The following is a 20,288-nucleotide window of genomic DNA, read 5'->3' as shown; positions in this document are numbered from 1 at the left end:
AGCTCTTCTCCCTGGGAGGCGGGGCGATCAGAAATTTAATAAGACTGACCGTAATAGTTTTGCCAGCGTGCCCATTTGCGTTTTCTGGTTTTGCTGCAACGAACACAACATCACTTGCGTAATAAAGAAATTTTTTAAAGATGAAAAGGCTGCAGTGTTCACCCAGCCAGCAGCCCCCCGGGGGCGGGGCGGCTCGGGCCGGTGATCCCAGGCTCAGGCCAAGGCCGAGGGGGAGGCTCCAGGGGGAGCGCAGCGCTGAGCCGCCACGTGGGCGCCCGGCCCTCTCGCCCCGCGGAGCTCTCCCAGTCCCCACCCCGTGTGCTGCCCGGGAAAGCCGCCGCCCGTGCGGCCAGCCTCCCTCCCCCTGCCCCTCACCTGACTCCCAGGCCCTGGGCCGACCCGCAGTCCCTCCCTACCGCCAGGCCAGCCCGGCACTCCGTGGTCCCCCCCTCCCCCCCCTCTCCCCGCCCCCACTCCCGTCCTCTCCTGGGCGGTGCATAGCAGAGAACCCAAGCCCAGGTGGGCTCCTAAGGACGCTGTTGCCCCAGCCCGGCCTAGCCTTCTCAGGCTCCCCGTCCCACCCCACCGCAGCCAGCCGCGCTCGTGCTGGAAGCCCCTCAGCTCCTCCCCCACACAAGCTGGCCTCGCATCTGGGCCATAGCGTGCACCCCGCGCTCTGTCTGGCACCCCTGCCTGCCCTCCTGGAGATCTGCGGGACCACTCACCCTCTTCTCCAGAAAGTGTGTGAGCTCCTGGGCCTGGGACAGCCCTCCCGAGTGCTCCTCCAGCCTAGATCAGCCCTCCTGAGTGCTCCCACAGCCCGAGTCAGACTTCCTGAGGGCTCCCCCAGCCCAGATCAGCCCTCCTGAGTGCTCCCCCAGCCCGGGTCAGCCTTCCTGAGTGCTCCCCCAGCCCAGATCAGCCCTCCTGAGTGCTCCCCTAGCCTGAGTCAGCCTTCCTGAGGGCTCCTCCAGCCCAGATCAGCCCTCCGGAGTGCTCCCCCAGCCCGGGCCAGCCTTCCTAAGTCCTCCCCAGCCCAGATCAGCCCTCCCGAGTGCTCCCTGAGCCCAGGTCAGCCCTCCCGAGTGCTCCCCAAGCCCGGGCAGCCCTCCTGAGTGCTCCCCCAGCCCGGGTCAGCCCTCCTGAGTGCTCCCCCAGCCCCCTGCTCTGCCTGCTCCCAGGGCCGGGCTGTGGTAACTTGGGGGTCTGTCTCCTGCTGGAGCGAAGCCTCCCCAGGGCAGTGCCCAGCACGTGGAAGGCACCCAAACACGTTTTCAGACCAAACGAGCCGTCCTTGCTTAAGACGTGTGTGCCTGACTCTCGCCGCCCTGGGAAAGTATGTTTCTTCCGAGGGACCCTGTCCTCTGCTCCAGGAGGGCCTCAGGGGACCCGGCACAGCCCACACAGGCCCTCCCGGGCTGGAGGGTGCCGTGCACGCACAGGAGTCTGCTGGGAATGCCTGGTTTCCTTTTAGGTGCTGGGTTCTGGTCTCTAGACTGACTGACACAAGTGACCCTGTGCACAAGTGCAGCACAGCCTGCAGAGGGGACCCTGGCCTGGTGTGCACTGGGGTCTGGGGGTGGGCAGAGCTTCCCTGGGGTTCCAGACACGCCCAGGAGGAGGGGCGAGGGCAGCAGGAGGGGTGGAGGGGGGAGCAGGAGGCAAACGTCAGGCCTCTGGGAGAATGGCAGACCCCGGGGAGCCGCAGAACCTGGAGAGCTGCGCCAGGTCAGCAGAGGCCCCTGCGGAGCCTCCACAGGGAGACGGGGAGGGAGGGCTGGGCTGGAGAGGGAGGCCTGACAGGGGCGGGGGGGGGGGGGTGTCCTTGAATCAGGGATAAGGAGGTGGGTCCCAGCAGAATCCCAGGGGCCCGTTCATGGAAGCCAGGAAAGCAGGAAGGAGGGTCCTACAAGAGGGGGCGAGAGGAGGGGGACCAGGAGGGGCAGGGAGAGGGTCACAGGGGGCTGCGGCAGCCTGCGCAGGGCATGGTGGGCCACGGGCAGTGTGAGGCGCGCCTGGGGCAGAGGGACAACTCAGAGGAGCTTGGCTGTCACAGCAGAGGAGGGCGGAAGACGGAGGCGGCCACGGGGCGGGTTTGAAAGCAGTGGCCTTGGGGCCATGCTGGCACCCCTCCCTGTGGCAGTGGCCCCATCCCTGGGCCCTGGGGCTGTGGGGCTAGGGTGCAGGCCCAGTGGGCAAGCCCTCCCCTCTGGGGAGCCGAGGACCCCGCCTTTCTCTTGGCCGCCCACTTCTGGTTTTGCTGGCTGGGTTTCTGGCTTGGGAACCAGGCATGTGGCAGGTTGAGATTATTTGATGAATCCCAAGAAGTGAAAGACCATGTTTATAAACTAAGCTAGGGATGCGGATGTGGCTCAAGCAATTGGGCTCCCGTCTACCATATGGGGGGTCCAGGGATCGATGCCCAGGGCCTCCTGGTGAAGGCAAGCTGGCCCATGTGGCGAGCTGGTCCACGCGGAGTGCTGGCCCACACAGAAAGCTGGTGCAGCAAGATGACACAACAAAAAGAGACACAGAGGAGAGATAATAAGAGACGCAGCAGAACAAGGAGCTGAGGCAGTGCAAGAGAATGAGCAGCACCTCTCTCCCATTCTGGAAGGTCCCAGGATCGGTTCCCAGTGCCACCTAAAGAGAAGACAAGTAGACCCACAGAAGAACACACAGCGAATGGACACAGAGCAGACAACGGGGGAAGGGAGGAATAAATAAATAAATAAATCTTTTTAAAAAAAAAAACAACTAATCTCTTCTGGGTGTGGTACCCTTTGATTATATTGGACTCAGCTGAGGGGCTCTTCATTAAATTACCTGTTATGATTAGGGCTTTGATTCCACCACATCAGTGCGGGTGACTCAGGGCGAGTCCCCGCCCCCTGGGTGGGCTGCTGTAAACAGACACGCACTCAGGAAGACACATGGCAGAGAGAGAGGCTAATGTTTGACCCTGGGGCCCTGGGAGAGAGGAGCCCTTTGCCTCTTGCCACAGACTGTTGGGAAGAGAGCCAAGACTGACACAGGAAGCCCGGAAAGAAATGAGCCCTGTGCCAGCAGAGAGAGCAAGCCCCGAGAGACGCCCTAAGCAGGGGAGAGGGACTGGAAGCCCTGGTGGAAGAGAGATCAGGCGACCGTCTTGCTTCAACACACAGCACCTGCCCTTGGTGAGAAAACACCCTTGAGGTGGCCTCTTTGGAGCCTTGTGACTGTGAGCTTTGACCCCACGTAAGTACCCTTGGTAAAAACCCACAGAGTTGTGGTGCTCTGCCAAGGCACTCCTTAGGCAAGTGGAAGGCGTGCAGACAAGCACGCCACACTAGGAGTGCCTACGTGGAAACCGGTTACTAAAGTGTTCACGCCATGATTTGTTTATCCTTATGCTCTCCTGGGCTCTCAAGACTAGTAATCCTTCCAGACACAGGAGTACCATCTGTGACTAAGCCTGTTAACTAGTCCTCAGTCTCTATCTCCTTCCTCTTTAGCAGCACAGCTCCTGGCAGTTAGCGGGCATAAAGCCATCTGAGAAGACTCTTTTCCCAGCATGCTTGTAGCTATGGGTGGCCTTATGACCAAGTTCTGGTGAAAGTCAGTGGAATGTATGTGGAAGCTCTACGTGCTTCTAGAACGTCTTTTTAAAGAAAGGGATTGTTCTGTATTATTCCCCATCTTCCTATCTGCTGACAGGGATGCCGAGAAGATGGCTGGATCTCAAGAAGTTATTTTGTACCATGAGATGGAAGCCATGTGTTGAGGATGGGAGAGCAACAAAATGGAAGAAGCTGGCATCTCTGAGGATTGTTGGGCTGCCACACCAGCTCTGATCTGCTTACACGAGAGAGAAATAAATTCTATTCCATGTCAGCCATTGTTATATGGGAGTTTCCGTCACACAGAGATGACCCTAAACCTCACTGAGAAATCATCTCAGTTAAGTGGAGGTAAGTTGGACACAGGACCTCTCTGTGCTGTCAGAAGATGAATCAGTGCTCGATTCGGCAGCACATATCCTAAAATTGGAACGATACGTAGAAGATTAGCACGGCCCCTGCACAAGGATGACAGGCAAATTCACGAGGCTTTTCCTATTTTTGTTTGTTTTGTAAGTTTACAACTTATTGTTTATGTACGAATGATACACTTCAATAAGATTAAAAAAAAAAGAAGATTCCACCCTGAGTCTCCAGGTATTAGATTGGGTTCCTTTTTATCTTAGAGTGGAAGTCTTTCCCAGAAAAGATGTGCTCTTGAGGTTTTGCAGGGGTGGTGGTGCCTGAGCCGCTGCCCCTTCAGTGGTGGGTTTTGGCCTAGTCTGCTGGCAGTTTTAAGCATACAGATGCTCCTTCCTGGTATTTCAGTGTACTTCGTCAGGGCTTGTTATCAGGCAGCGCTCTGACAGCCTGGTGGGTGAGGGGACTCTGCCCTGATCTCCGTCTTGGAGCTCCAGGCGGGCCTTGAGCCGAGCGGCTGAGTTCCTCGTCCTTCCTGCTCCTCGTAGCACAGTTCTAGCTCTTTCCAGGACTGTGCTTTCGCACATGGGTTTGTTACTGGGTTTGTTCCAGTCTTGGTTCACCTAACAGCTATTGACTTGGGGCCTGCTGTGTGCCCGGCACTGCTCTAAATGCCGAGACACAGTGGTAAGTGCCACAGCCCCAAGTCCTTGCCCTGGTACAGCTGACATTTCTGGTGGGGGAGACAGACAATAAGCAAGCAAGAGAAATGGTCGCTAATGCTGTGTAACAAACTGCCCCACTCAGTGGATTGAAACAATAAAGGCGCATTGGTTTCCCTTCCAGTGATCTGGGCAGTTCTGCCCTTTGGGGGCAGCTTGGAGGGTCTCAGCCGGGTTCGCTCATGGTCTGAGCAGGAGAGGGAGAGAAAGGGAGAGGAAGAAAGAGAGGGAGAGAGAAAGCACGTGTGCACAAGAGGAGGGGGGGCAGAGAGAGAGAAAGGGGGGACCTCAATGCTTTTTCAAGCTCCTCCTCAGGCCAGCTTGCTGCTGTCCCCTCGGCCAGCACAGGTCCCATGGGCAAACCCTCTCCGGGCAGGAGGGTCCTGCTGACTTATGGGGCAGGGGGTGAGCACTGGAAGGCCCTTGACCTGGAGCCAGAATGCCAGCACGCTGCCCTCAGGAGTTGGTAGATCAGAAGATACAGCTGGAAAGTGGGACAGACGGCACTGGCAGGCACGGGGAGGGCCGAAGCTGTAGACGGGTGATCAGTGAGAATGAGGAGAGCACGTGCAAGGGCCCGGGGCAGGAGCCAGCAGTCCGTGGGGTTCCCCCTACTGACACGGGCACGGCTGCTGCTGTGGCCACAGCCCCATGTCCCGGGGGCTTGGCACTGACCCGGTCTGGGCTGGGTCACCTCCAGAGCGGCCCCTACAGGGAGAGAGGCGTGCTGCTGGCCCTCCCACTGTCCACCGCGGACAGGACACATTGCTGATGCTTGCGTCCCAGGAGGCAAAGTGAGACTTGAGGCCCAGCTGGCCTCCAGGCGACCCTCCTGTGCACCCTGACGGACAGGGCATCTGGAAGGTACAGCCCATGCTCTGCGGGGCGGACCCCCCAGCTCGCCCAGACATCCTCTTGGCTCCTTGGAGAGGCGGTGACAGCCAGTTGGGGCCATTTGGCCTGTCCCCTTGGGCTGCAGCTACTTGGACCAACGTGTGCCTGGACCCTAGCTGGCCGGGCTGAGCCTTCTCTGGGCAAGTGGGACCCCGAGTCCCCAGCAGGCTTCCACAGTGTGGACAGGGGATGCCCGGGTGGCTCAAGTCCCACGGGGTGGACAGGCGGTGGGTCAAGAGCAAAAGCCCCCAGAGGCAGAGATCCTGGCCGACCGCTCAGCTGCTGCGAGCTGCCCTCTGGGTCGGTGGATGTTTCCCTCCTGCTGCAGTGCGCAGTGGGGACTTCCAGTGCCCCACAAGTGCGGCTTTGTGTGTTTTCAGATATGCTGTTTACTATCCACGAGTAGCACCACGTGCAATATTTAAGCAATCAAAGGGATTTGTTTTTTGAGAAGTTGTGAGTTAACCAAACAATCGTGCATATCATTCAGGATTCCCATGTCACCCTACTACCAACACCTTACATTGTGGACACATCTGTTACAGATGATGAGAGAACATCTGCACAGCATTATGGCCCTCTAGAGTCCATAGTTTATAACAAATGTGGTTTTTAATCCTGGACAATCTGATATAGAAAAAATACAGCATCTGTCTTCATTGGCTTTTTTTTTAGGAGGTACCAGGGATTGAACCCAGGCCCTCATACATGGGGGTGGGGCAGGCGCTCCACCGCTGAGCTACACCTGCTCCCTTCACTGGCATTTCTATCCTTTGTAACGAGGAGAAATGTTTTTGCATGGGGCCACTGGCCACTTGTATTTCTTCTGTTGTGAACTCCCTCCTTAGGCTGCTTAGCTCACTTTTAAAACTGGGGGAAAAGAGAAAGAGTCAACTTAGCTTTAAAATGCAAAAACCTTTACTTAGCAGCTTGCTAGATCAAGCTTGCCAGTTGGTATCTTGGAGAATCCCCACACGTTCCTACGAGTTGGGGGATCGCTGCCGTGTCCTTGTATGGATGAGAAAAACTGAGGCTAGGAGAGGCTACGAGGAGCCGCCACGCTCCGACAAAGGCATGGCAAATCCTTTTAACATCCTTTTCAGAGGCAGAAAGTGAAAACTTCCAGGCCACCCAAATTCTCTGTCCTGCTCCTCTGTAGCTCCGAGCTTTCAGAGTGTCCCCCCCTCCACCTGAGAATCTGAACAGCCTCCGGGATTTTCTCTTAATCTTTTCTCCCGGTAACCCCCCAGGGATGAATCTGGCGCAGGGGTGAGGTAGGGGTGGGGATTTCACTGGCCCTGCTTTGAAGAAGCCCCCCTCTCCGCTCCCTCTGCGGCCCGGGCTAGCTGTGGCACGACAGTGTCACATGCCCTCGCCCGGACCGCGGCCTGCGGGTGACTCACCAGACGTGAGCCTGCCCTGGCAGCCTGCCGCGGCGCCCAGTCAGCACGCCGGCTGCCCGCGGCCAGGGGCAGGGGCTCGGCGGAGCCAGCCAGGCACCGGGCTGTGGAAACGCCACATGTGGTTTCTGCGTTGGAGGAAACCGAGGAAATGGTTCTGCCAGTTGCGCGGATGTCTAGACGTTGTCTGGGAGCCTCCGGCCTCGCTGCTTCGGGAACCACCCCTCCCGGTGGGCCCAGGCTGGCCCCCTTGGAGACGTCCGGACCCTGGGGGGCAGGGCAGGGTGTTTCTCGGGGGTCCCGCCAGGCTCCTTCTCCTTGGGTCGCGGGCTCGCCATGGCTGCTGTCCAGGCTTGGCCAGGCCTCGCCTTTCGGTCACCCTCCGTCACATGTGCAACTGGACAGCGGAGCTGGGAAGGACGGCGCTTCAGGGGCCTGCTCTGCCAACTCGGCCCACGGCGGGGGCTGGGGTCAGCTGCTGCCTCTGCCGCCAGGGCAGTTTCTGTGCCTGTCGGTGCCAGGGGGTCTCCCCACGGGCCCCCAGCCCCGGCTGTGCAATTCCAAACCCAGGACTCTTCCCCCGAAGCCTTGTTACCCGGGGTGTGGCCTGCAGCTGGTACTCTGTCACTCCAGGACCTACGGACAGGTGGGAGCAGCCGGGGCTCCCTTGGCACCGGCAAAGCTGCTACCCTCCCACCCTCCTGTACCCGCTGGCCCCTGAGGGCCTGACTTGGGCCCTTTCTCTGCCACTTCGTGCTTGTGACCTGGACAAGGCACTTTGCCCCCTGGGCCTCAGTTTCCCCACTTGCTCGCCAAGCACGAATTCAGTGCCAGGACCCAAGAATGGAGAGGGCTGAGGCTGGCCCCAGGGGTTGGAAGTCAGCAGGGGCAGATGGAGCCCCCGCCTCCGCTCGTCGGGCCGGGCACCCTGGCCTGTGGGTGCGCTGGCCCGGAAGCTGCCCTGGGCGGCTGCCTGCCCACACTGGCCCCGCTCCTGCAGAGGAAGTGCCGTCCAAGGCCCCAGGACCTCGGGCCCCTTGCTGCTGGCTGAAGGCACCGTGGGGCCCCGCGTGAGAGGGCTGGCTCCGCCGGGGCGGGCCGGGGCGGGGCGCAGACGCAACATGGGGAGGGGGCTTCCTGTGGAAAGGGCCCTGCGGCACTGGCATCTCGGTCAGGGGCTCAGGAAGCCCACCTGTGGGCCCCAGAAGGTCCTGGCGGGAACCGGTCCCAAGACCGGCTTTGGGGAGAGGTCTGCTCCCGGGTCTGCCCCCCGCCCCGGAGGCAGCACCTCATCCCTGGATGTGGAGCACGAGGGAGCCGCTCAGGAATGCCACGGATGGAACCGCAGCGGGAGGAAGTCGGGCGGCCGCCCACGTTTGAGGCCCGAGGGGACCGGCAGAGACCGCGAGAACAGAGGCTGGGGCGTCCAAGCCAGCAGCCCCTTCCCATGCGGGAGACGCCCCCACCCCTGCAGCCAAAGGGACCCTCCTCTCGAGGCAGAACAAAGGAAGGTGGAGACCCAGCGAGGGTCGGAGGGGCCCTGTGGGCTCACCCCGGAATGCCCCTCCTGCCCCTAGAGCCGCCCCTGACGGTCCGAGGCCCTCTTCTCCCTGCAGGGGGGGAGACAGCAGTTCCATTTTCAAGGCCCTTTCGTCCAGCGCAACCGCAGCCTCAACTCTCACCCAGGGCAAAGGCGCTCGCTCCCTCTGCCAGAGGAGTGGTCCCGGGCCTGCCTGGGAGTGGAGTGGGCTCTGGTCCTCCCTCTCCAGACCCCGCTCCCCTAGTGTGGCAACGAAGGAGGCACCTGACCAAAGCAGCCAAGCATTCTTGCCGGAGACGCCCCACCCCCACATGGCAGCTTGGGCTGGGGTCCTGCCCCTCCCACCCACGGGGCCCACCGCAATGCCCGCTGCCCTCCCCGCAGCGCTGTGCTCCCCACAGCTCGGGGCCTCCTGTGGTAGCAGCACCCCCCAGGCTGTTCTCCTGGGGATCCCTCACCCTGGCAGGAAGTCTTTCTGCACACCCCTCTTTCTAAACAGCCCCGCCCAATCCCCCGCAGCCATGTGGGGGGGCCTGGGCAGGGGGTCTCTCTTCCAGTCCAGCCCAGCTCTCCTGGGGCTCCCTGGAGCAAGTCCTTGCTGGGGGGAGGGGGCTTGCCTCAGTCTCCACCCCATACCTATCAGGCAGCTGGAGGTAGGTGTTGGGGTGGAGGGGCCACCCCTTAAATAAGCCCACAGGGTCCAGCAGTCCCTTCTGAACCATTGTTCTCAGCTTCGAGGCTCCAGCCAGAAGTTCCCAGCCCCCTGGGAAAAGTCCCGTTTCACAGGTGATCACTCTTGTACCTGGTCATTTCCAAAGTGGACACTTGGTGGACGGCCGCCCACCCCATTTTTCTGGGAACTGAACCACCTCCACCTCCCATCTCCTTGGTTTAGAGGGGAGCGGCCAACCCCCCCCCAAGGTGTGTGACTGTCCCCAAAGAATGAGCTCACCAGTGTGCCGCCCAGAACTGGTGGTGGGAGGTAAGGTGTGCAGAAAGTGGGGTACAGAGGGACCCCTCCCCCTGCCGGGGGGAGCAGAGGCCGCCTTGGGGACAAGTGCAGAGCTGCCTGGCTGCCCGAGAACACTGGTCAGGGGCTGTCCTCGGAGTTCTGTCCCTCACCCCAAACCATGGCCGCATACTCCCAGACTTCAGCCAAACGTATGAAAGCCCCCGAGGGACCTTGCTCTGCAGCAGCTCTGCTCCCAGGACCCCCGCCTGAGCCGCCCTCCCCACCCCCACCGAACCCCACTCGCGCTCAGGGCACACTGTACCCTTGCCTTCTGGGTTGGTGGGTGCCCCAGTTCCATAGCTGGGTGGGATTCCTCAGGCTGGGCCCTCCAAGCCCTAGCCCAGACCCTGCTTCTCCTCAACCCCCATTTCCTCTCCTGGCCTCAGATAGATTCCTCCTCCAGGAAGCCTTCCTGCCTGGAAGCCTCCCTCGCCCGTGCCTTCCTGAGGCCTCCTGGCACTTCTAGGTAGAGTTCCACACTTGCCTCACGAATTCCCCATGTCCCCGCTGCGTCTGGGTTGCCGTGGGAGCAGACGCCCCAGTCCACTCCCGGGGCACTGGGGGTAGGCACAGACTGTGCCAGGGCAGGGGCAGGGGCCCTGGAGGGGTGAGCCAAGCCCCGGGCTGCACCCTAATACCCCAGCCACCCGCACAGGTTCGTGGCCACTTCCCTGCCCCAGGCCTGGGGCTAACGGGCTTCCTTCGTGGGAGACCGACAGCTGAGTAGGGTTCCCAGCCCCACACCCGGGCCTCCCACCGAGACGGACACCTCTCCTGCCCACCCCTCGGGCAGGGGTCCCCTGACTCCCCGCCTCTCGCCCAGGCCAGCTTTCCAGGAAGGCTTTGCTTCTGTTCCCGTCGGTGACTCACAGGACTGAGGAAAAGGCTCTTTCTATTTTTTTCTTTTCTTTTTTTTTTTTTTTTTGATGTCCTCTATTTTCTCTGGCAGAGGATGCTGGGCCCAAATCTGATCCATGTGTGAAGCCAGAACCCGGGGCTTTCCAAGGGGAGCATTTCACAGGCCCTGGCCCCACCCGGGGCCTCCCTGCTTGACACGTTCAGCTCGGGGCAAGAGAGCAAACTGCAGGACAAAGTTTCCAGAAGGATGACTCGGAGGCTCACAGGAGGCTGCGCGGCCGGAGCCTGCTTCCGTCCAGGCTGGGAGCACATGGACACAGCAGTGGTCAGTGCAGGGGGCTGACCGTCCAGGGTCTGAGGGGGCATGACAGCGAGCGCCCTGAGAATGTGCCAGGCCCCACCCGGGCACCTGACCGCCTCTGATCCTCGGAGCTAGACACGTGGGCACAGCGGGCGCCCCTCAGTGACCAGCGGCTCCTGAGCGTGTCCTTTCAGCCTCATTCCCACAGTGAAATGTGCCCTGATCTCCCTCCCCGCCCCATCACTGCTTCCCCACTAGAGAGCAACTTCCCAACTCCCTGGCTTGAAGCCTCACCCCTGGTGGGTCACTGCCTGCACTGGACTGGACCACACAGGCCTAGGGCAGGTTTGTTGACTGACTGAGTGAAGGTCCGATGGACGCCGAGGTGGCGCTGGTGACCTTCTGCAGAGCCAGGTACAGCCGAGGCTCCAGAGGAGCGGAAAGGCAGGGGCCGGCGCCCCTCGCGGCCCTCCAAGGTGGTTCTCCTATCTGGGGGCTTCCGGGCACCCCCGGGGGGCTCGGCCACCCCTGTCCCAGCTTGAGCGTGGTGTCGAAGACCGGAGCAGCAGGGGCGTAGGCCCCCTCAGACCTGCATTCCTGTGGCCCCAGACCCTGCCGCCCTGAGACCCTCCGTCCTAGGGCCACTCCCCGCGCTCTGCGCCTCGGGACCCGCCAAGCGCACGGGGCAGCCGCCCCCGCGCGGCCCCCCCGCCGCCCCCCGCGCGCCCGGCTCCTCCTCCACCCCTCCCTCCCCCCACCCCGGCTCCGGAAGCCCCGGCGCCCCGGCCCCGGCAGCCTTTCGCGCTTTGGAGAGGGCGGCCCGCGCGGGGAGAGGAGTGCGCCCTGCGGCACCCGAAGCGCTCAGCCCCGCGCCAGCGCCTGGGGGCCGGGAGACCCCGCCTGTCCCGCAGCCCCGCGCCCAGGAGCACCCCCGTCCGCCCCGCACCCGGGAATCCCCCGTCCGCCCCGCACCCCCCGCCCACCCCGTGTGGGCCCCCGAGGCCCGCGGCCGCCATGGCCGTGCGCGGGGCGCCCCTGCTCGGCTGCCTGCTGGCCCTGCTGGCGCTGTGGCCCGGGGGACGCCCGCAGACGGTAATGACCGACGACGACATGGAGACGCTCCTCGAGGAGCTCAAGGACATCCTGCCGAGGCTGGAGCCCGAGCGCCGGGAGGAGGACGTGGATGCCCCGCCGCCCCCCGCGCCCACCCCGCGGGGCCGCAAAGCCCAGGCGGGCGGCAAGAGGGCGGCGGCGCCGGGCACGGACGGAGAGGGTAAAGGACCGCGGGCTCGGGCAGGGGCGTCTGACGGGTGGGGGCCGCTGGTGAGAATGGAGGGGTTGGGCCCGGGCTTGAGGAATGGCCTGGAAAGGGCATCTCCGGAGCCCAGGTGTGCGGCACTGCTGGGGAGGGACCCTGGGGTCTTCCAGTGCTCGGCTGTCCTGCCCACCCCCGCCCTCCGGCTCCTGGAGGGCCTGGGCCCACTCCTCCCCCCACCCCCACTCCCACCACGCGGGCTCTGTGCTGTTCCAGCAGGGACCACTCAGCCTTCTGGGGCACACGCTGGCTATCCCCACCAGGTCCTTCCCGGCGAGTGCCCTCTAGCCTGCGAAGGTGGGTGAGGGGCTGCAGAAGAGCCCCTCCCCACAGCTCCCGGGTGGCAGCGGGCAGAACTTTGTATGGCAGCATTCAATGAGGCTGGCCCACCCGCAAGGCTAGCAGCAGGTCTCGGGGTCAGCAGCTGCCCGACAGCTGGCACCCCTGTCCCAGAGGTGGCAAACGGGTCTCGTCTATGGCTCTCCTCTCCCAGGAGATTTGAGAGCACCATCCATCTTTCTTGAGGTTCAGCGGGCCCCTCCCCTGCAGTCCCAGCTCTAGATCTTTCTATCTCCTCCCCACTCTGGGGGAAGGGGGCGTTCCTGGGCCCCCCTCCCCCGCACCCCAGTCCTTCCTCTAGGCTCCCATCAGGGGTGGGTGACCCGGGGTTCGGTTCGTTGTTTTTCTTGTTTCAGCCCAACTTCCCTCGTGCCTGCCGCCTCCCCTACTAAATTCCTCACATTGTTTGCAGTTCCTGCATGGGGTCAAGCTCCAAAACCCTGGGAGGATTCCCAGGGACAGACCCCATGCCTGGACCCTGCTCCTCCCCCGCCCTGAGTGAGGCTGAGGGCAGCAGAGGTGGGCGAACAGCCCCCCCACCCCTCCCCCCTGTGGGTTCTGGCTTCTGACCCACCCCCAGACCCCTTTGCTGCTTGCTAAGGGCCCAGTTCCTCCTCTGGCCATCAGTGCCCACCAGTATCTCCTTTTCTTGGAAGATTTTCTTCCTTCTGGCAGGAAGGGACCCTGGGCCCTCCGAGGGCCTTCTTTCTGGGAGGCCCCTGGCTCTGAGAATACTTGATTTCCACCACGTGTGCACCCTTCACTTTGCTGGCATCTGGGGGGACGAGGCTGCCCCCTCTCCGCTGGCACTCCTCCAGGTCCCTTCCAGGCCTTCCCTGGCCTGCCGATGGCTGGTGAGCGAAGGAGTGGATGGCGAGGGGCCCCCGCCGCAGGTCCGGGGCTGAGGGCCTGCTCCCGGGAGCCCCGCTGTCGTAGTGACCACTACACTTCTGGGCAGGGCCCTGGTTCAAGTCCCAGCTCTGCAATGGGCCAGTGGCATAACCCCCCGTTTCCCTGCCTGGAAACAGAACTGACCGGGATCCTCAAGTCCCGGCTGTTGGGCCCACTCGGTGGGGCTCTCTGTTAATTGGATTTAAATCTGAATTTTGGACAGCACCTCCAGAAAAGGCCAAGGACAAAGGGAAGAAAGCCAAGAAAGAGAAAGACCCGAAGCCGACCAAGCAGTCGGTGGAGGGGTCCCCCAGGCCACCCAAGAAAGGGCGGGAGAAGCCCCCGAAAGCCACCAAGAAGCCCAAGGAGAAGCCACCCAAGGCCACCAAGAAGCCCAAGGAGAAGCCACCCAAGGCCACCAAGAAGCCCAAGGAGAAGCCGCCCAAGGAGAAGCCACCCAAGGCCACCAAGAAGCCCTTGGCTGGGAAGAGGCCCCCAACCTCGGCCCCCTCGGAAACCCTGGAGTGGCCCCTGCCCCCCAGCCCTGAGGAGCTGCCCTGGGAGGGAGGTTTGTGCAAGGCTCCCCAGACTCATGGGTGCAGGGCAGGGAGGGGGTGAGGCTGGGGGCCTGGGCTCTGCCCTGGGCTGCCATGCACCCTGGGACCCTCCCCAGATGTCTACACCCACCATGTGTCCCTGGGCTCTGAGCCTGCAGGGAAGGGGGAGAGGTGGCGAATGGCGGCCCAGACACCCAAGGCCACCCTTCCTTTAGGGGGCTGCCCCAGATCTCCCGTCCCGGGAAATGCCAGCAGGAGCCAGGGCTGCCTTGAAGTGAGCCGGGCTGCGGGGGCCGTGGGGAGGCCCCCCGTCCACCTGCTCTGGGCCTTGTTGTAGGTGAGGCCCGCCCGGAACACTGGCAGGGCCCAGGAGGGGAGGAGACCCTCGTGGACGCTCGGGTGCACCAGCCTGGTGAGTGGCTGCCGCCCTGGGGCGCTGACTGCCCGGAGCGCCTGGGGGGACTGACCGCTGGGAGCACCCCAGGGGAGGGCACCCAAGCGCGGGCTGCCGCAGCCCTTCCTGGAGGGCTCAGGAGGGGCAGGGCTGCCTGGAGGGTTCAGGTCACAGTGGCTGCGCGGTGGATGTGGGCAGAGTTGGCGCCGCAGCTGCAGGTGTGTCCCCGGTGTCGGGAGCATCGTGGGGGCAGCCGGGGTGCTTTCTCCCCAGAGGGCGCAGCCGCGGAGCCTCCCACCCTGGACTACAACGACCAGATAGAGAGGGAGGACTATGAGGACTGTGAGTAGCCCCCCGGCCCGCCCAGGAGGGAGGCCCGCCGCCCACCCCCCTATGTCCTGGGGGTCCCCACACCCCCTCAGAACCGTCTACCCCTGCAGTCGAGTACATCCGGCGCCAGAAGCAGCCCAGGCCGCCGCCGAGGAGGAGGCCCGAGAAGCCCAGGCCTGAGCCCTCGGAGGAGCCCACGCCGCCCCGGGGGGCGGTCGAGGCCCCGGAGGAGAGGACGGGTAGGACAGCTGCAGCCTGCCGTGGCCAGCCCGGGAGGCGGTGGTGGGCAGGGGCAGGGAAGCGGGGGCCCCGGGGCCCTGAGCCCACCCTGCGTCTGTCCCCAGGGCAGCCTCTGGAGCCTCTGCTGCCCCCGCCCGCCCCCGAGGAGGACGGCTATGTGATCCCCAACTACGAGGACCGTGAGTACCCAGAGAGGGCACCCCTGCCCCGGTGGGTCGGGCTGCTGGCAGGAGCGGGGTGGCTGCGGGCAGGGGAGGGGCCTGTGGGACAGGGGCCTGTGGGGCCTGCCCCTGGGCCTGCTCTCCTCTCGGCCCCGCCTCGCAGCCCCACGTGGGCTCCTGCCCTGACCCTGGCCCTCCTCTGCTCACCTGTTGCCCTGCTGGGAAGGCCCACTGCCCCTCCTGGCCTGTCCGAACTCCTCAAGGCCCACCCACCCCACCCACCTGCCTGCCTTGTCCACACCCCCGTCCCCCAGTCCTGCCTTGAACTCTGGCAGGCATGGTGGCTGGGGGAGCCTGTGCCCTTGGGGTGCCTGGGCAGCTGGGAGTGGGCAGCCAGGCTCCCCTCCATGTGTGCCCCTCCCTGCAGTGGACTACTACTTCCGGCCGCCCTGGTCTCAGAAGCCGGACGCTGAGCTGGAGACTGACGAGGAGAAGGAGAAGCTGAGTGAGTGCCCCCACGGCCGCCCGCCCCAGCCTCAGGCCATCGCTCCAGCCTCTGATGCCACCCGAAGCCCCAGGCTGGGTTGACTGGCCCCTCCCACTGTCCACCTCCAGAGAAACCCAAGAAGGAGGGCAGCAAGCCCAAGGAGGAGGAGACGGAAGACCCGTGGGCTGTGGACAAGGGCAAGGACCGCAAAGGTGTGGGGGGGGGGCGTGGGGGGAGTGTGGGCATGGGAGGCCCTGGAGACCCTGGCCCCACCCCCCTCTTTGCTGCCCGGCAGGGCCCAAGAAAGGCGAGGAGCTGGAGGAGGAGTGGGCCCCCGTGGAGAAAATCAGTGCGTGAGCAACCCCTGGGCGGGTGGGGCTGCTGGCAGGTGGCAGGGGCCTGGGAGCGGGCTTCTTACGGCCAGTCTGCACCCCAAGACCCTTCCCTGCTCCCCGATTCTTTGGGCCTGGAAGAGGGGCCCCCCTCGGGCAGCTGAGAACAGCCCTCCACAGGCATGTCCTGGCCCCAGAGCAGGCAGAGCTGGGCTGGCTGGGGTGGGTACGGACAGAGGCTCCCTGGGTGGGCACGGTGTGGGGACCCAGGCCGGACTGCAGGAGAGATCGCTGTGCCCGTGGCCCACGAGGTGGGTGCGTGGCTCCTGCCGGCACACCACGGGGACGCCTTCCCCGTCATTCCCCGGGGAGCAGATGCCTCGGCCCATTCCCCGGGATCCAGGCGAGCAGCTGCGCCCCACTGGCCACGGGAGCTTCTGGTGTTGGTGGCCTCCCGGCAGGGGCGCAGGCTCCTGCTCTGGGGGTGGGTGGGTGGGGGCGGCAGGCTGCAGCAGGGGTGCCGCTGTCCCCAGAGTGCCCCCCCATTGGGATGGAGTCGCACCGCATCGAGGACAACCAGATCCGCGCCTCCTCCATGCTGCGGCACGGGCTGGGGGCGCAGCGAGCCCGGCTCAACATGCAGGTGGGTGCCGCGGCAGCCCCGCCGCCGCTCCAGCCCCCAGCCCCTGCTCCAGCCCCCCCATCCCCGCAGGCAGGGGCCCAGGAGGACGACTACTACGACGGGGCCTGGTGCGCCGAGGACGAGGCGCAGACCCAGTGGCTCGAGGTGGACACCAGGAGGACCACCCGCTTCACGGGCGTCATCACCCAGGGCCGCGACTCCAGCGTGCAGTGCGTGGGCAGGGCCGCGGGCCGAGGGGCCGAGGGCCAGGGGGGCGCCCGCCGGGACCTCCGGGCCTCACGCCCGCTCTCCCGCCCCCAGTGACGACTTCGTGACCACCTTCTTCGTGGGCTTCAGCAACGACAGCCAGACGTGGGTGATGTACACCAACGGCTACGAGGAGATGGTGCGCGCCCGCCGGGGCGGCGGGGAGGGGCGGGGAGGCCGCGGCGGGGAGGGGCGGGGCCCTTAAGCTCGGCCTCCCCCAGACCTTCCACGGAAACGTGGACAAGGACACGCCAGTGCTGAGCGAGTTTCCCGAGCCTGTGGTGGCCCGCTTCATCCGCGTCTACCCGCTCACCTGGAACGGCAGCCTGTGCCTGCGCCTGGAGGTCCTGGGCTGCCCCTTGTCCCGTGAGTGCGGGGTGGGGCGAGTGGGGGGCCGGGACCTAGGGAAGAGGGGCTCAGCGCCCCCAGCCATCCACAGCTAGTGTGGGCAGGTGCAGGAATGGATTGGGGGGCCAGGACCTACAGAAGAGGGGCCGAGCGCCCACAGCCATCCACAGCTAGGGCTGGCGGTGCCGGAATGGAGTGGGGGGCCGGGATCTAGGGAAGAGGGGCTCAGCGTCCCGGCCATCGACAGCTAGTGCGGGAGGAGGTGGGGGGGATGGGGGCGGGGACTGCGGGCCAGGAGCTCAGCCCACCTCCCCCCCAGCCGTCCACAGCTACTACACGCAGAATGAGGTGGTGACCACGGACGACCTGGACTTCCGCCACCACAGCTACAAGGACATGCGCCAGGTGGGCGGCTTTGCTGGGGGCTGGGGGGTGGGTCCTGGGCCAGGGATGGCGAGGTTTGGAGGGCGTGCCTGGAGCTCACAAGGCCAGGTGGAGAACCCAGGTCACACAGCTCAGACTTTGCCCCGAGGGCAGTAGGGGCATGAGGAAGGCTGAGGGCTCCCCGGCCTCCCTCGGGCTTGCCCTCCAGCCCCTTCCTCGGGAGGGTCGTACAACAGGAGCCCCCCCCCCCAGCTGATGAAGGTGGTGAACGAGGAGTGCCCCACCATCACCCGCACGTACAGCCTGGGCAAGAGCGCGCGCGGGCTGAAGATCTACGCCATGGAGATCTCCGACAATCCTGGAGACCACGAGCTGGGTGAGTGAGGACCCGGGAGGTCATCCCGGCACGCTCCTGCCCCTGCGGCGCTCCCAGGAGACCTGTCTTGGCTGCCCCTGCCCCTGCCATTAATGCGATGCCTCCCAGGCCTGCCTGCCCCTACACCACTATTGGCCTGTGGGGCCCCCCTGGAACTCAGGCTCCAGATCTGTCCTGCTGCGCCCTACAAGCCCAGCCCCTCGGGCATGTCATCTGTTCTAGGGCCTCTAGGGCATCCCTGCCCGAGGTGGCCCCGGGGCCACCTCGGGAGGCAGAGTGTCTGCTGAGGCTCCTGCCCTCGCAGGAGAGCCTGAGTTCCGCTACACAGCGGGGATCCACGGCAACGAGGTGCTGGGCCGGGAGCTGCTGCTGCTGCTGATGCAGTACCTGTGCCGCGAGTACCGCGACGGGAACCCGCGTGTGCGCAGCTTGGTGCAGGACACGCGCATCCACCTGGTGCCCTCGCTCAACCCTGACGGCTACGAGGTCGCCGCGCAGATGGTAGGTGGGCGGCCCCTGGCGGGGGTGGGGCTGAGCGGCAGTCCTCCCTGACCCCCCGCCCTGCAGGGCTCCGAGTTTGGGAACTGGGCGCTGGGACTCTGGACCGAGGAGGGCTTCGACATCTTCGAGGACTTCCCGGATCTCAACTCTGTGCTTTGGGGCGCCGAGGAGAGGAAGTGGGTCCCCTACCGGGTCCCCAACAATAATCTGCCCATTCCAGAGCGCTACCTCTCCCCGGATGCCACGGTGAGGCCGCAGCCAGGGTGGGCAGGGCGGGCGGGTGTGGGGGGCACAGGGGTCTGCCCTCCACCCAGCCTGGGGGTCGCTGGGTCGCAGCCCTGGCCTCACGCCCCCCCCCCCCGCAGGTGTCCACGGAAGTCCGGGCCATCATCGCCTGGATGGAGAAGAACCCCTTTGTGCTGGGAGCCAACCTCAACGGGGGCGAGCGGCTCGTGTCCTACCCCTACGACATGACCCACACGCCCAGCCAGGAGCAGCTGCTGGCCGCCGCCATGGCCGCCGCCCGCGGGGAGGACGAGGACGCGGTGTCCGAGGCCCAGGAGACCCCCGACCACGCGGTCTTCCGCTGGCTGGCCGTGGCCTACGCCTCGGCCCACCTGAGCATGGCCGAGCCCTACCGCGGAGGCTGCCAAGCCCAGGACCACACCGGCGGCACCGGCATTGTCAACGGCGCCAAGTGGAACCCCCGCTCGGGGAGTGAGTCTGCGGGGCGGGCGGGGCTCGGGAGGGGCCCCGAGGGCCGGGAGGCGCGGTGACCCGCCCCGTGTCCCTGCCTGCCCAGCTATCAATGACTTCAGTTACCTGCACACCAACTGCCTGGAGCTCTCCATCTACCTGGGCTGTGACAAGTTCCCTCACGAGAGCGAGCTGCCCCGGGAGTGGGAGAACAACAAGGAGGCGCTGCTCACCTTCATGGAGCAGGTGGGGGCCACGGGGCGGGGGGTGGTGGGGCTGGGGCGGGGCAGGGGGGCGGGCGGTCCTGGCACAGTCCCCAGGTTTGGGACACGGCCCCTCCGCCCCCTGCAGGTCCACCGCGGCATCAAGGGGGTGGTGACCGACCAGCAGGGCATCCCCATCGCCAACGCCACCATCTCCGTGAGCGGCGTCAACCACGGTGTAAAGACAGGTATGGTCCCTGCAGGCCCTCGTCCTGCCGCCCAGAGGGGACTCTGTCCTCCACCAGAGGGAGGCGGAAGATGGGGCCAGAGCTGACGGCCGCCGGCCTCCCCTGCTTGGCAGCCGGTGGCGGCGACTACTGGCGCATCCTGAACCCGGGCGAGTACCGCGTGACGGCGCACGCCGAGGGCTACACCCCCAGCGCCAAGACCTGCAACGTGGACTACGACATCGGGGCCACGCAGTGCAACTTCGTGCTGGCCCGCTCCAACTGGAAGCGCATCCGCGAGATCATGGCCCTGAACGGGAACCGGCCCATCCCGCGCATCGACCCGTCCCGCCCCATGACGCCCCAGCAGCGGCTGGCACAGCGGCGGCGGCTGCAGTATCGCCTGAGGCTGCGGGAGCAGATGCGGCGGCGCCGCCTCAACGCCACGGCCAGCGCGGCGCCCCCCACCACTCCGCCCCCCACCCCCACCCCCACCCCCACCTCCCCTCCCACCCCTGCCCCCGTCCCCACCCCCACGCTGGGATCCTGGCAGTCCCTCCCCCCAACCACGGCCAGCTGGGAGGAGTCGGAAACAGAGACATACACAGAGGTGGTGACGGAGTATGGGACCGAGTGGGAGGCCGAGGAGACAGAGGCGGGGGAGGGGGCGGGGGGCACGGGCCCCACCTTCGCCTTCACGACCGCCGAGACCTACACTGTGAACTTCGGGGACTTCTGAGGACAGGCAGCCACGCCACTGGGGCTCCACCTGCAGGCCCCCGGGGGTCAGCCTGGCCGCCCCTGGGGCGTGGCCTGGAGCAGGGGCGGGGCAGCGGGCTTCGGCACCACCCACCCCGTCGAGCCAATAAAACAAGCTCGCTTGGCAGCTGCAGAGGCCCAGAGTGCTTGGCCGAGCCCACTTGGGCACCCTC

At 65.0% G+C, this 20,288-nt stretch overlaps 1 protein-coding gene, 1 long non-coding RNA gene and 1 other non-coding gene across 3 annotated transcripts; all 3 read left to right on the top strand.

Annotated features, from left to right (window-relative positions):
• The first annotated feature begins 2,939 nt into the window (after nucleotides 1-2,939).
• LOC139438918 (uncharacterized) lies at nucleotides 2,940-3,873 on the top strand. Its single transcript, XR_011648747.1, has 2 exons — nucleotides 2,940-3,237; nucleotides 3,697-3,873. It is a non-coding gene; the product is annotated as an uncharacterized lncRNA (long non-coding RNA).
• A 122-nt stretch (nucleotides 3,874-3,995) lies between these two features.
• LOC111764929 (U6 spliceosomal RNA) lies at nucleotides 3,996-4,102 on the top strand. The gene has a single exon (XR_002797408.1). It is a non-coding gene; the product is annotated as a U6 spliceosomal RNA (small nuclear RNA).
• Nucleotides 4,103-11,492: 7,390 nt separating this feature from the next.
• Nucleotides 11,493-20,242, top strand: AEBP1 (AE binding protein 1). Its single transcript, XM_058296703.2, has 21 exons — nucleotides 11,493-11,959; nucleotides 13,455-13,799; nucleotides 14,126-14,200; nucleotides 14,456-14,524; nucleotides 14,623-14,751; nucleotides 14,857-14,931; nucleotides 15,341-15,418; nucleotides 15,529-15,612; nucleotides 15,696-15,749; nucleotides 16,266-16,375; nucleotides 16,445-16,584; nucleotides 16,676-16,760; nucleotides 16,843-16,987; nucleotides 17,289-17,374; nucleotides 17,606-17,729; nucleotides 18,034-18,230; nucleotides 18,297-18,476; nucleotides 18,596-18,947; nucleotides 19,033-19,172; nucleotides 19,278-19,377; nucleotides 19,491-20,242. The coding sequence occupies exons 1-21, from the start codon at nucleotides 11,701-11,703 to the stop codon at nucleotides 20,093-20,095; spliced, it is 3,432 nt and encodes a 1,143-aa protein (XP_058152686.1). The 5' UTR covers nucleotides 11,493-11,700; the 3' UTR covers nucleotides 20,096-20,242.
• The last annotated feature ends 46 nt before the right edge of the window (nucleotides 20,243-20,288 follow it).

Source organism: Dasypus novemcinctus, chromosome 5, assembly GCF_030445035.2.
Source record: "Dasypus novemcinctus isolate mDasNov1 chromosome 5, mDasNov1.1.hap2, whole genome shotgun sequence".
Classification (NCBI taxonomy): domain Eukaryota; kingdom Metazoa; phylum Chordata; class Mammalia; order Cingulata; family Dasypodidae; genus Dasypus; species Dasypus novemcinctus.
Note: the sequence above shows the minus strand (reverse complement) of the source record. Positions and strands in the feature narration are given on the sequence as shown.